The sequence below is a fragment of the Engraulis encrasicolus genome, chromosome 11 (assembly GCF_034702125.1).
Source record: "Engraulis encrasicolus isolate BLACKSEA-1 chromosome 11, IST_EnEncr_1.0, whole genome shotgun sequence".
In the NCBI taxonomy this organism is placed as follows: domain Eukaryota; kingdom Metazoa; phylum Chordata; class Actinopteri; order Clupeiformes; family Engraulidae; genus Engraulis; species Engraulis encrasicolus.
The window spans coordinates 40,881,483-40,897,447 of record NC_085867.1 but is presented as its reverse complement, the minus strand read 5'-3'; the positions used below and the strand labels follow the sequence as shown (position 1 = coordinate 40,897,447).

Below are 15,965 nucleotides of genomic sequence, written 5' to 3'. Positions count from 1 at the left end.
TCCCCAAAGCCCAGGAGTCTAGATAGCCGTAAAAATCCACATTAACCTTTAGTCCTGCACATGTGTTAAACAGATCAGTTGAACAGCTTCAACTCAGCACGAGTGAGGAAATTGGCTATATGTTTTTTTTTTTGCTTTAACTTACAATGTTCACAGTGCAAAGTGAGGTGGCAATGTGACCGCCATCAGACATGTTATGATTCCTGGTTAACGTTTTCACAGTGGTGTATGAGTATGACTAGTGTATGACTAGTGTATGAGAAACAGTAAATGTCAGAGAACAGTAAAGATTACAGGGCACACATACAACTAGAACTTGATCATGGTCAGGCATTGTATATGAAACAGAACCCCAAGCATGATTCGTACACATTTTATTTAATAATATTTTATGGTATCCGATAACCAACTTCCAGTTTTGTGTTTAGGGTGTAGTGTGATCATCTCAGAGGGAAGGAGGTGAATCTTTCTCAGACAGTTTTATTTCACTTTGCCTGAAATGAAACTGAATGGGAGCACAAGGTGTTTGCCTAGTTCTTGCCTTCGCGAGCTTCACTACTATGTCTGGGAGGCTGAAGCAGGATTCCATTTCTTCAGTCAAAAAATAATCTGAGCATTTGTTACTTCAATATCGACAAATTCCTTCAAAAAAGTTTTCTGTTGATCTCTAAAGCGCCAATATAGTCTATGTCCTGTGACTCCTCAATGCGAGCTGCCAATGGTATGGAAGCAATAAATGCTCTGATTATTTTTTGACTGGAGAAATGGAATTCTGCTAGTCTCCCAGACGTCCATGTGTGTTGGAGCGCCACCAGGGGGCTCCAGATCTACACACACACACACTCACACACAGAGGTCTGGTAGAAATCAGGCTAACAAGGTGGTGCCAGACTGGCTAAAAAGATCAGTGAAACTAAAAGAAAATGGGTGGGGGTGGGAGGGAGAGGAGGATGAAGATATTTTGCTGCCTACAGAGGCTCTTGAAAACAATAGTAGCAGTAGTAGTAGGTGTTTCACAGAGCAATTATGAACAAATCCGAGCACTGTATGAGATGAGGTGAAAACATCTTTCGGTTCTTTCAGTGATCAATACAAAATCATGCACATAAAAAACACAACTTTGAATAACACTTGATAAATCAGGGTATGGAAAAAATTAAGTGATAAAAATATGAACAATATACACATATTAATCTTACAAAAATAGATTTTTCAAAAAAAGAAATACATTCTTCCATTTTGAGAATATACAGTGTATAGTTAAATAACAAAACACTCTTATATTTACAACACACCAATTGACTATTTCTAATAATAATTTCACAATCAGTTCACTTCCAATCACCACCCATAGGGTGATTTTCAAACCGTCCAATCAGGATCATTTAGAATGCGAGACTGTTTCCTCTTCCTGTTGCTCTTGGGGGCAGGTAGGGATTTGTAGTCTTCTCCGGATCCTATGTCCTGCATGTCCATATTGCTGCTGTCCCTCCAGGGGTCCTGTGTGTCCTGTGTGTCCTGGGGAGGGAAGTCCTCTCCGGGGGAGAGCATGGGACGGCCGAACACTTTGCTCTGGAGCTCCGCGATGTCGTTACGGATGTCGGCCATGAGGAGAAGCAGGAAATCAAACGAACCCGGAGGACCCTGGACACAACATAGGGTCCCATGAGTAAAAGCATTACATTGGCTGCGTTTGTGACGGCGCATTTCTGCGCAGTCTGTGCAGCGCGCATGCGCAATGCGAAATTACGATGCATTCTGGTTAGAAAATTCTAACCAAAATGCATTGAAACGGCAAAGTGTGCAGACTGCTTCTACATGCACCCTCATAAACATGGCCATTACAATACATTACATTACACTTAACTGACACTTTTATCCAGTGACTTACAATTTATGATTTTATGTTTATGTTCATGTACAGAGTATTGGTTATCGTCTTGGAGTAATGTGGGGTTAGATGCATGTTCAAGGGTATGTTGTGTACATGTTGATTTTGGATCTTGATGAACACCTGATGTCTACTTGATAACCCACTGAAGCAACTTCCTCACCCCTCTGCCTCCCCTCACATTTCGTGAACGACTTGATTATAATTGATGATCAACTCATTAGATACGTATGTCCATTAGAGTAATCACCTGCATTACTGTATGTAAGTAAGCCCACTGAGAGAGGGAATGCATGATGGAAAGGCCTGTTACTTTCTGGAGCCACTCATCTTTACAGGCAGGGCCACTGGCAGCTTTTGCTGGGCCCAGGATTAAGTCATCTGAAAGGGCCTCCTACCCAATACATACAATGTAATGGGGACCCAATTCTGGGGCCCCCTGACTCTCTGGGCCCGGGACAACATACCTGTTTGTCCCCGTCTGTCGGCAGGCCTGCTTACAGGCTCAAAGAGGTTTTTTTTTATAAGTACAAGCATCCTTGTCCTCTCTGTCTTCATCTGTCTCATACCCAGGCGAGAAAATGACCCCTGGGGGCCGAGTATTCACCGCATCAAATCCCTCCTCTCAACACTATCCTGCCTGCTCTTAGATGTACTGTCAAGCAAAATGCAAAACATACTCAATGAATATAGCCAAATTGATGTGTGTGAGAAAGTTTGGGAAAGTGTGTGTGTGTGTGTGTGTGTGTGTGTGTGTGTGTGTGTGTGTGTGTGTGTGTGTGTGTGTGTGTGTGTGTGTGTGTGTGTGTGTGTGTGTGTGTGTGTGTGTGTGTGTGTGTGTCTCAGGGGCAGGTGAGGTCTCGGCTCTGGTATGTGTTCATGGTTATTGTTAGCACTGTCTGTGGCCCGGACCAGACGCTGGACCAGCTGACACAGAGAAAGAGAGAGAGAGAGAGAGAGAGAGAGAGAGAGAGAGAGAGAGAGAGAGAGAGAGAGAGAGAGAGAGAGAGAGAGAGAGAGAGAGAGAGAGAGAGAGAGAGAGAGGGATGGGGAGGTGATGCTGCACAGCGGGGGGCTGTGGTTGAGGAGACAGACCGGTGTGTCTGGCCAAAGTCCGAAACTACAAACACTACATCTCACTTCATGATGTGCCATGTCATACAGTGCAGTCTTCATTACCACTGCCATTACATACAAACATGTCAGCACTGTCTCAGAGAAAAGTATCTTGAGTGTTCACCGTTAACGAGTTAGAAAATGAATACATGTGATATGTACTGTCTGATATGCAGTAATGTGATGTGTGTGTCTCAGATTGAAGGACAAATAATACAGAGAGAGAGAGAGAGAGAGAGAGAGAGAGAGAGAGAGAGAGAGAGAGAAGCAGAGAGAGAGAGAGAGAGAGAGAGAGAGAGAGAGAGAGAGAGAGAGAGAGAAGCAGAGAGAGAGAGAGAGAAGCAGAGACAGCGACAGATATATAGATATAGACATGGAGACTGAGATAGAGAGACATATGAATAGAGCAATAGAGGGCGAGAGAGAGGCCAAGAGAGGGTGATGGAGAGAAGAGACACAAACAGATAGACGGCGGGTGTGTGAAAAAGTGGCAATATGAAGAGGTTCTTACTGGAGGTCCGGAAAGGCCAGGAGCCCCTCTCTCCCCCTGGAGGATCCAAACAAATATTAGTGTTAGAGGCACCAGGCAGCACAGCACAGCACATCATTAAACACCAACCATCTCTCTCTCTCTCTCTCTCTCTCTCTCTCTCTCTCTCTCTCTCTCTCTCTGCCTCTCTCCGTCCTTCCCCCATCAGCCACAAGTCAACATACATGGAGCGTATCCTCCTTACATTTGACCTCTTCTGCAAATAGACAGTTTACAACAGCTACCATAACAGCTGTCACGCTGTCTGCGTTGGATTAGATGGAGATCATCAGTGTACTGTGGTGCACTTGTGTGACCGGTGAGACAGTCACCAGAGGTGAGGATGCACAACGTAGAATTCAACATAGAAATGGGACAGAATCGTATTTGTTAAGAAAATAATGTAAATATGTTAAAAAGGCATATTACAAAGTTGAAACCATGTCAGGTCAGCTATGGAGTGAAATGATCTGTGTTAATCCACCTTAGGGAGGCGCAAAAACTATTTTTCAATTCATTCAGAACATAGCCTAAATGGAACTAGCAGGCCGGAAATTCTGTGACAGTACGACAATGTTGAAATGGGCGGGCCGGAATAAGGTGAATTGCACAGACACACACGAGGTGCCTCTTTTGGACTGAAGTTTAAACTCATATCTTCACCTCTGGAAGTTAGCAGCCTCTGTCTTTAGGCTGACCATACTTGGCCCATGCTGTGAAGATGACGAATGATGCGAGGAGAGGAGGCACAGTGTTAGGCTAGGAAGAGACGCTGGCCTGACCTGCAGGGATTACGCTAAGGTGAGGGTCACCCACAGGCAGATGGCTTTGATTTGTAGCCAAGAAGAGTGGGAAACGTGGGGTGGGTGGGAGGTGGGAATGGGGTGCTTCATAATAGTGGGGCTCATTCACACAAACGCTTCAGGCATACCACAACCACAGCAGGGCAGGACCAGGCTATATAAAGGTGGGAACTACATGAAATGTAAAATGCTCTTAATAACAAGGTTTAAGTAAGAAAGCTCATTGTTTGCTCTTCAGAACAGCACATAAGAGAGCTGTAGGAACATTGTTTTTAAAACTCTTCATTCATATCGCCCCTTGCATTTCCTTTGGGGGAGAAGCTCTGTGGTTGGGGATCAAGAGCAAAGTGAAGATGTGGTCTATTGCAAGCCTTCCCCTGCTTGGAATAAGGCATTTCATAGCCCCTTAATGCACACCATTTGACCAGTGGAACACCGTAAAAGTCACTGAAAAGCCTTCACTACCATACTGCCCTACAATATCAGAACGCAGTATCTTGAAAATGGTCGAAAATGGGTTTAGACCGGAAATTGGCGTTAAAATACCTTCTTTTTCTTGTGTTAAAATGTTTTGGTCCAACTTGGTCCCGTTTCGGAAAAAAACGATAAAAACTGATTATACTGCGCTTTTTGGTTTTAGGAGGTTACGTCGTACTAGCCAAGAACGCAGTATAATGCGAATTATACTGCACTTCTCCATTGACACCGTGGTTTTGGTGTAGACAGTAATAGCACAACAGAACGCAGTATAATGATTTTTCAGCTAAAAAGTAATGAGGATGTTGTTGTTTTTGCTTTTTTCTTGTGTGCATAAATTTCCACCATAAAAAAGTATTATATGGAAGTGTCATCACCACTTTACCTCCAACACAGTCACGTGGCCAGAAAGGAAACTTTAAAGCCTTTTTTCTCAGTTTGCCATTTTGAATTATACTGCGTTCTGAAATTGTAGGGCAGCATAGTACTACACCACTATGACAGTACACAGGGCCTTTGCTAACATGTTACGACTTGGTCATTGCCATTCTGGTAACAGCTCATTTATAACAAGGGCCGGGTCTAACAGGGTTGATCTAAAAACTGACTGGGAGTAAAAAAGTTTTGAAGTTTGCAGCATGTGCCCGGAAACAGAAGATAGATAGTGCTTATGAAACAATGCTTTTAAAAAATCCAATGTGTCTAGTGTGAAAATGCTGTATAAAATCCATGATTTATTGTAATTCAGAACAGATTCTGTTGTTGATGTCAGTGCTGAAATGATCTTGAGAATGATTGATTGAGAATATCTTGATAAATTCCCCCTGCTACACCTGCTACATGTTTGGCCTTGTCATGTCAAAGACACAGATGAGGTAGCTATAGTAACTATGTATTTCCCAAGTGTGTACTCTCACGCAGAATAAAAATAAGAATATGTTGAGGCATAACTTGACTTGTCATGTATTCATGCAGAAAATTACAACATTTTGCAAGTTGAGACCGTTATTGCTAAATTGTTGGAGGGCCATGGAAAACCAGCACTATGACATGCACATCAGTTTTGCTTTGAGATTCTCAACAAATGTTTATATTGCTGCTAGTTCTTCGAAAGGAGTATTTTGAAAGGATTTGGCATTTTGTTTTGGTGCTGCCTCCTTCCTTGACTCGATTTTCCCCCCGTAAGACTTCATTTCATTATGAAAAGGATAGAATTGATTTTAAACATCTTCATCCGACATTTCAAAATATTTACATTCCAAGGAGGGAAAAAATAACCCCTGGCAACAGTACGGTCTGGAACTGAGTAGAAACAGGAGGATCAGCGATGGCAGTGAGGAGAGGAAGACAGCAGAAAGGAGAAAGGAGAAAGAAAGAAAAAAAGACCAAAAAAACGTACCTTCATGCCATCTCTTCCAGGGGCACCAGGGGGACCCTGTAGATTACAAATAAAAGCAAATAAATGAAAAAAAACAACACCAGCTGTTTACAAACAAAAACAACAATAGCAATATTACACAAACTGAAACAAACCCTATCAATTGTGTGAAAACAGTTTCTTTTGGGAATAAGGATTTTGCTCTTGGAAAATGAGCTGTGGCTTGGGCAAAGCCACATAAACACTTCCATTAAAACAATACACATTTGGCTGGGCTGGATTTATGATCAGGCTATACAGTGTGACACAGAGCAATTTCTATGGGAATGTGTTCAGAACTGGGGTTCACTGTAACCAATAGACACGTTGCCAAAACCTGACTCCATATCAAACCTCTATATATTTAGAACAGCGAAATATGTACTACTCAATCCCCTGTAATACCTACAAGTCTTTCCATTACGCATTATGTTTTGAGTCCGCCAGCTATTGCAGGGGATTGTCTACATATTGCTATATTACAAACATGGACTAGGGCTTAGTTTCTGATTTTGGCTCTGTGCACATTGTTTTATAGGTAGCATTGGCTGTGAATACTTTCGGACAGCAGGGAATTGCATTATTCATATTGTTCTATAATAAATTGTTTAGAACTACCAAGTGAAAGGACGCACACTCACTGACTTACTCACTTAGCCACTCTCAGTCACACACAGACACATTCTCTCTCTCTCTCTCTCTCTCTCTCTCTCTCTCTCTCTCTCTCTCTCTCTCTCTCTCTCTCTCTCTCTCTCTCTCTCTCTCTCTCTCTCACACACACACACACACACACACACACACAACCACCACTAGTTCAAATACATATGCTAAGGTATCCAGGCCTTAACTGACAACAGGGAAGAAACTCACAGCATTTATTTTGATGCAGGCCTTCCTGACAAAATACATTTCTTTGCTTCATTCGTAGTTTGTCACTATACACCAGTAAAACCCCTCACACACCCCTTACAACACACCTCTCAACAATCTCCCTCCTGACCCTAACCTAGGCTGACATCTGGAACAAACCCTATGCAGAGTTGATCTGCATAAAGCCGGAGTCATAGATAACAGAGTAGGACGTGTTCTATGGAACTGTGTTGGGAGACAAACATACGTTGAAAGCCTTAACAACTAAAAGAGCCAGGCTGTTGTCTCTGTGAGCTTTAAAACAATCACCATTTTCCCAATGCCAATTTGGCTGGCAGTGACATGCTTGATGCAATTGCATGCTTTAGTGTAGACTCCTGTCATGACAGAATGGTTTGAGCTGTCATCAAATTCCTCTTTCACATCATCCCTCCAGTAAAGTCTGCATGCCACATTAACCACTCTGATTATGGCACCGTTTCCCACAGAGGGACAACATATTCTACACAATACAGAAAAAGGCACACATATTATACGCCATGAATATCTATGAGTTTAGCAACTGAGCATTAACCCGTTTCTACTCTACTCTACTCTACTTAACTATACTCTACTCTACTTCTCTACTTTCAGTTATAATCTTAAATGTCAATAAAATGTTAATCACTATATCTTAATCTGTTAGAGACTCTTGGAGATGTCATATCAATGTTGTTATGATATAAAGCAGTTGCGCTTTTTGCAGCAAATAGTGAACAGGAACGCCTGCAATACCATTTGCATGAAAGTGTTCGGTAACACTTTGTAATAAGGACCCCTTGTGTTCCACATTCCGATCCCCACACTGGAGAGAAAACTCTCTCTGTTGGGTCTTACTACAGGTCGAGTTTATAACCATCTTGAACTACTGTAAACCAATCAAGGACATACACACTTCCAAATTCTTCTTTCTGCCAGTGGCAGCTACATCTACAGCTATGGGTATCATATTTTTCATATGGGTATCATAATGCTGGATTTTTTGACCAAAACACGTCCATCAGTGCACACTGTATTGGCAGAGACAGTGGGTCTTTCTCAAATGCAAGGCCAGTGTCCTTCCAAGTGTACCAGCCTAATTAGTCACGCCCAGTGATTGGATACCCTTTATTAGTCATACCCAGTGATTGGATATTCTGTAGAGTTCACCAAAAAGTATCCAATCACTGGGCGTGACTAATTAGGCTGATACACTTGGAAGGACACTGGCCTTGCATTTTGAGAAAGACCCAGTGTCTGGCATCATTAGCCTAAACTATGGAGTCCCACAGGGTTGTCTACTGCTGTTCATACTGCTTATCTCACCCCTGCCTGCAGAGCCAAGTTTGAATCTAATCTCATAATGAAGTTGACTGAATGATTTCACCATTGCGGGTCTCATCAGTGGATACAAAAAAGGCAATGAAGAGGAAAAGTGGAACACCAGGTGTTTCACTGATAATTTGTCTCTCAATGTAGACAAAACAAAGGGAATGGCAGAGAAGTAATGCAGGAAACAGGTTCACCATTACCCAAAGCAGTTGGAGGACAGGTACAGTGGAAAGGGTTTCTCACTGCACACATTGCCGCATCTGGTTCAGAAACAACAGATTTTAAAGGGGAAGTTCAGTGTCCACATTTCAACGATTCTTTTCCATGACATTACATAACACTTAGCTGGCGCTTTTATCCAAAGCGACTTACAATTACGTATTTCACAGGGTATTGGATACAGTCCCAGGAGCAATGTGGGGTTAGGTGCCTTGCTCAAGGGCACTTCAGCCATGGGTGGAGGTGTAGGAAGAGGTAATGGTGGGGATTCAAACCTGCAAGCCTTTGGTTTTAACACCCCTCCCTAACCATAAGGCCATGGCTAGCCAGTACATTTGATCATAAACTGTTGAACTTAACCTTTAATGGGAAGGTTGGGGAGAGACAATATCTCTACTATATACCTATCTGTCCTACAGTAAGTACATTGTGAGAATAGAACAAAAAATACAGGTATGTCTTGTCCACTTCTGCAAGGAAATGTTGTGTTCAAGTGTTATCGGCCAAAAATACTGTAGTATCACAACCTGCATTGCACAATTCTGAAACAATCCTTTCCGCCATTCAATACCCTTAACAGTTTACCACAGGAGAACACAATCGGCTTTTCTATGGCGCAGAAAACAAACTACATGCTATTATTGGCAAAATAAAAAGCTGACTCGACTTGTTTTTTTTTTTTAGCCATATCACGTCTCATTGCGCCATTGTACGAATGTTTCAAATAGACTTCCTCCAGCAGGAATTAGGCTCTGGAGGTTTCACATGAATGCAGTGTGTAACTGGAAGTTGTTGACAGAAATGTTTTGGCATAATAACATTGCCTCTAAATCACTCGACTTATAGGATGACAAAGCATTTTCCATCAGTGACACATCAGACTTGTGTGTTAAACACCAGTGCCTGAGAGGGGCGAAGAAGCCAAATTTTTGAGAGAAGTTAAACGGGCTACAGTTCAGGAGGGTTGGGCCAAAAACAATATTATGTGCGCTGTAATGTATTCACCTTTCAGCTTTGCAATGTCCACAAGCATTTCTCAACTATCTGTTAGTTAGTTCAGACAGTATGAGCACGTACAGGACTTGGCAGCAAGTGTAATACACTTGTGACTGAAGCATTGCAGGTTAGTATGGAACAAGTAGCCTATTAGTAATGCTAGCATTTGCTGAGCATAGTACGGTCCCTGCACACTGCTCACATCGCCGGGCACTGATATCACAGCAGTGTATGACTCCATTTACAGTATACTCTATATATTTATCTGCAGAAGCCACAAGTGGCATGAATACATTATTTAGCAATGGTCAATTATTTTAACATATTTATATACATTATTTATTGGTATGGTAAAACAATAGTTTTGAAGTGTAGTGGAGGGCAACAAGGAGGACATCCAAGAGGGAAACTTCAGCAGATGTCAAAAACTTGAGGAGAAAAGGGTGAGGGTTTGCACACTGCTTATTGCTTTATTCCATTAATTAAATCCTTTGCATGTGTCCTGCTTTTCCCATTTGTCCCCCATTTCCCATTTGTCCCCCTTTTCTCCTCGAAGCGATAGTTTTGGTCATCACAGAGGAGGTCTGCTTAAGACAGGAGGAGGAGGAGGACTGGATCTGACAAAGTTTTAGAAAACAAGGCATTTGCATCCTTATTGGGTAATGTCAAGCAGATAGTCACAAGTACACTTCAGCTTGAGCGCAATTCATTTTGATTTACTTATCTCTTTTGTTGGCTGTCTGTTACTATGTTGTGTTGTCGCCAACCCCTGTGACATGACGTGTTGGGTGGCAACACAGCTAATCCACAAATCACATCAATTTCAATTTAATTCATGTTGAAAACTTGACACTCTTTATCTACACCCTTAGCCTGAATCGAGTCCAATTTAATATTTCCCAATCAAAACTGTCACTGTTAATATTCTTGTGATCCTGTAAACATCCTCTTTTCCATAAACATGACACTACTTATCTATCTGATTCTGATAAGATATTTCTGAATGATGGAACAAAACAATGTGTATAATATACTGTGCAGAGAAGAAACTGTAGGCTATAGGTTAATAATTTTCATTTCCATCATTCAATTTCAATTTGAAAGTCATTATTCATTTTAAATAATATACAAAAAACCTTTTTTCACTTGGTATGATTTTTCAAAACAAACTCTCATTTACTTCACCAATCACTAGTGTGAATCATTGCAACAGAGTTCTACTATCTTTTCAGTGTTCTATTCTGTCCTCAAGTGTGCGCCTGCACTTTCCACATCTGCCATGTTTGCTTTCAAACCAAGTTCCACTCTGTCATTAGAAAATGAGTTTTCAGAGATAATACACAAGGGAAAAACATGAATGAAAACACTGGCACAACCAGATGTTATCACAGTGTTAATGGATCTCAGAAATTGGATTCATTTTCTTAATTTGCGAAACGAAAACTATTCTGTTGTGTATGAAGTGATTAACTGTTTAAGGTAAACATGTAATATTCACTTGGGATATCGCCCAGCTTACTTTGGACAGTGTGTGTGTGTGTGTGTGTGTGTGTGTGTGTGTGTGTGTGTGTGTGTGTGTGTGTGTGTGTGTGTGTGTGTGTGTGTGTGTGTGTGTGTGTGTGTGTGTGCATGAGTGTGTTATTACAGCTCTATTGCTGGCTGGCTTCTTATCTGAGAGCCCATGAGAAGCAGCTCTCTCTCTCTCTCTCTCTCTCTCTCTCTCTCTCTCTCTCTCTCTCTCTCTCTCTCTCTCTCTCACCATCGACCCCCTGCGGCCCTGCTTGATGTGGGAGAGATCCGGAGAGGGCCCCATTGGTCCCATCATGCCCCGGGGCCCTGGAGCTCCTGGGGGCCCCACCATCCCTGGTGGTCCAGATGAACCCTGTTGTCCTGGAGATCCTATGGAGAGGGGATGGAATCATCAGCGGAGCGACAGACACTGTAAGAATCACAGATTCTAGAGTAGTGGAATATTTGGTAAGAATATACAATATTTGGTAGGAATCAGAAATCTAGTATCAAGAAATCGATTTGAAAGGCACATGTAGCCCGCCATGAATTGGAGATTGTGAGAACTACTGTAGTCTACTGTAGTAACTACAGGGCAATAACACAAGAGAGAGGTTTGGAGGGATAGGAATCTGAAATCGAGGGATATGAACCGAGAAATAAAGAGAGTGTATATGTGTTCCCCTCAGAAAGCAAACAACTCCTTTTGGCACAGAGGTCTTCTCTGACTACCTGTGTAGAGTTTTCACCTTTGTCTAATAAAGACAAAGAGGCGATTACTGTGGCTTGATAGTTTCCCAGTAGTACACAGCCTTCTTCACAGCTGTAGAAACATGTTTTGGTACATTTTAGAATTCTGTATCAGATCAGATGAGAAAGCTACGTGACTAAAAGACACCACTTGAGTCTAATTTGACTTGACAAAACACCACGCCACAGGCAACCCAATCCTACAGTCTCAGTCCAGACATGAGGTTATCACAGTTTTAACAGAATCATCTCAGGATGTGATCTCGTGTCTGAGCAACTGCTATTTCACTGAATGTCATACTTCATTTAATACTTAACAGTATCTCTGTGAAAAATAAACATCCTTGTATCATTGTTGTTTGAGTAAGATAATAGTCCATGGCTTTCCAAGTAAAACCCTCAAACATGGCCAATGTTCTCAGAGTAACACAAAAGGGTTTGGGAGGGAGGTTTACTCATGTTCTAATGTCAAACTCTGCTAGTTGGCACCTGTTACCCATGTCTGTGGCTCACCCGGCATTCAAATTGAAGTGTGCAAAAAACTCTCTATGGCGAACTGCAGCCTGACAATGTTAAGGCAAGAGATCCACAACCTTAATTCTGGGTCTGAGGGCTACCCATGGACTACTGAAGGCTACCAGAGGGCTGCTACAGGTATATGCTGGTGATGCCTGGTGTAGATCATTGTGCTCTCCATCACCTGTATCAGCAGCACAGTGTTTGTCTGGTGTGTTTGTTGCTCACCTGGGGGCCCTGGAGGGCCGGGGGGCCCCTGCAGGAAGGCATGTGACGTCAGCCGCTTCTCACTTGTCATCTGCTTGGTGATCCCCGCATTGTTGGGCAGCACGGCTATCTGGTAACATACAGAGACATACAGCACAGCAGCATGGATGAACATGCTGTATCTACATTGGGTAGCCTAAGTGGCCTAGTGGTTAGGTAGGTGGATTAAAGATCAGATGGTTGCAGGTTTGAATCCCACCTGTGACTCTTCCTACACCTCCACCCATGGTTGAAGTGAGCTAGAGCAAGGTACCTAACCCCACACTGCTCCAGGGACTGTAATTGATACCCTGTAAATATCTGTAAGTCACTATGGATAAAAAGCATCAGCTAAGTGTAATGCAATGTAATGTACATTGGTGGGCAGATTGGCTATCTGGTGACATACAGAGTAATTAATTACAGCACGGATGAATATATCCACATTGCTGGGCAGCATGGCTATCTAGTGACATACAGAGATACACAGTACCATATGGTTTAATATCTCTGTATTGTTGGGCAGCATGGATTTATCATGTGGCATACAGAGACATAAAGCCCTGCATGGATGAAGACAACTTTATATTGCATTACACGTAGCTTTTCTCCAAAGGGACTTGCAATTATGTACAGTGTATTGGTTACTGGCAATGTGGGGTTGTGTGCCTTGCTCAAGGCCACTTCAGCCATGGTTGGTAAGGGATGCAAACCTGCAACATTGGCTCTGTCAATGCCCAGTGTTCTAGCCTTGCTAGGAAGTGACACGCCCAGTGATTGGATACTCCGCAGAGTTGATCAAAGATGAAGGCTTGATAGCCGAAAAGCGTTTGCTTTTTGGACATGGTGCAATATAAATAAATAATGAGACGCAGTTTGTGAGTGCAGATTTTTCTTTCTTAAGTTGATACATTTTATCTCGCACCCAAAGACTTTCGTTTTTCCAAGAAGTTGAGCGCGTCCTTTGCCAAAACTTCATCAAAGAGTATCCAATCACAGGGCATTTCATGTCCTAGCAAGGCTAGAACACTGCCTTCAACGGCCGCTTCCAAAGGGCTTTCACTCCATGCAGCGATTGGGGTTGTGAAAGACTGACTGAAAAGCCTAGGCTACGTAAAAAGTAGAGATGCCCCAGATTCTGATTTTTAGGTAACTGCCGGATACCGGATCCACTGCTTAAGATCCTGCCTGATCCGGATATAGTATCCTGCCGGATCTGGAACCGGATCTTGGATCCTGTACATCTCTAAAAATTATACCTCCAAATTATACAAAACACATCTTTCCAGATAAAATGGAACCGAATAGATAATTTATGAGACCATATGGAACCTTAAAAAGTACGTAACTGTTTTGCAAAATGTTGTGTAAAAAGCTTAGGCACAGAGTAGTACTTCCATTTCTCTGTGTGTAGTGATGATTGGTTCCTAATTGCCTGCTGGGACGATTGTGAAAAGTTCGTCCTCCTGCTGTTACCATCTCAATTTTGCTGATTATGATGTGTTGCCTAATATCAGCGGAAGAGTGGCATCTGTTGGTGATGTTGCCTAGCATCAATGTATAAAATCTTGTTAAACACCTAAAATGAATCAGACAATCACTACTCCCTTCCCAATAATCTACCTTTTCACAAGTCTGAGGGTTTGCAGGCAAGTCAGAAGGCAACCGGAAGCAAAGCCAATGCTGTGTGAACACCAGAAGAGTAAATATACAGATTCCAAATGAGAGTTTTAATTACTTAGAGAGAGAGAGAGAGAGAGAGAGAGAGAGAGAGAGAGAGAGAGAGAGAGAGAGAGAGAGAGAAAGAAAGAGAGAGAGTGAGTGAGTGAGTGAGTGGGAGAGAGAGAGAGAGAGTGAGTGAGTGAGAGAGAGAGAGAGAGAGAGTGAGAGACAGACAGACAGACAGACAGACAGATGGAGACAGAGACAGAGAGAGACAGAATGTGCCCCAAAACCAACATCCACCCAGTTTCACACGAGACAAAACAGCGAGGTCAACCTGGGCTATGTAAATGGATATGAAAGCCGAAGCAGCTGTGGACGGCACAGAGTGTCACAAAACAGGAAATCCCTGCTGAATAATGCAGCCACACATCGGTATGGATCTCCACAACACACACACACACATGCATGCACGTGCACGAGCACACACACACACACACACACACACACACACACACACACACACACACACACACACACACACACACACACACACACACACACACACACACACACACACACACACACACACCAGCCTGATCTCCAAAAATTCTGTGCTCCTGGACACGGATGTTAAGGACACGAAATCCGTGTCCAGGAGCACGGATTTTGCCAAAATTCCGTGCTCCTGGACACGGAATTGTTTTCCGTGATGGGCACACGGAAGTGCTTTCTATATTCCCACAGCACTGTGTTAACTCTATCATTAGAAAATAGGCTACATACCAAATGCTAATCCTAAGCAAAATAATGCTATAGCAATTTCAGTTGTGCCCTGACCAAAACATTCCCTAACCTTAACCTGTCATTAAAGACATATTTTTGAGAAATACCTTTTCCAGTTGGTTGATAGGCTATCAAATTCATATAATGAATGAAAGAATACTAGCTGTGCCCAGACCAAAACAATCCCTAACCCTAACCAGAAATGTTCGTGTTTAGAGAAAAAATATTTGAAATGAGGAAAATCCTGAGAAAACACAAGACTGTGGAAACATAGAGCTGTGGAAGTATAGAGACAGCACTTGTGTGTGTCCATCACGGAAAACAATTCCGTGTTCAGGAGCACGGAAAACAATTCCGTGTCCAGGAGCACAGAATTTTGGCAAAATCCGTGCTCCTGGACACGGATTTCGTGTCCTTAGCATCCGTGTTCAGGAGCACAGAATTTTTGGAGATCATGTTGCACACACACACACAAGGCCACAAACACACACACACACATATAAGGCCACACACACACACACACACATATAAGGCCACACACACACACACACACACACACACACACACACACACACACACACACACACACACACACACACACACACACACACACACACACACACACACACACACACTTCAAAGAGGGCAAGACAACCTACACTACACATATCGATTACTCAGAACCCCCTGGGCTCAACCCATCACACATGCTTGTGCACTGTAGCACGGGGCCATTCAGGGCCTCTATAGCCCTGGGCACAACAACACACACACACACACACACACACACACACACACACACACACACACACACACACACACACACAC

The 15,965-nt window shown here is 42.8% G+C and overlaps 1 protein-coding gene across 1 annotated transcript in view; it reads right to left on the bottom strand.

Moving 5' to 3' along the window:
• Positions 1-382: 382 nt before the first annotated feature.
• The window catches only part of ccbe1 (collagen and calcium binding EGF domains 1), an 83,494-nt gene continuing 67,911 nt past the window's right edge, over positions 383-15,965 (bottom strand). Inside the window, exons 7-11 of the mRNA XM_063211353.1 lie at positions 12,672-12,780; positions 11,428-11,567; positions 6,216-6,251; positions 3,519-3,554; positions 383-1,644 (exon numbers count right to left, since the gene is read on the bottom strand). Coding sequence (XP_063067423.1) covers positions 1,363-1,644; positions 3,519-3,554; positions 6,216-6,251; positions 11,428-11,567; positions 12,672-12,780 — 603 coding nt within the window. The 3' untranslated portion in view covers positions 383-1,362. The remainder of the gene's footprint in view (positions 1,645-3,518; positions 3,555-6,215; positions 6,252-11,427; positions 11,568-12,671; positions 12,781-15,965) is intronic.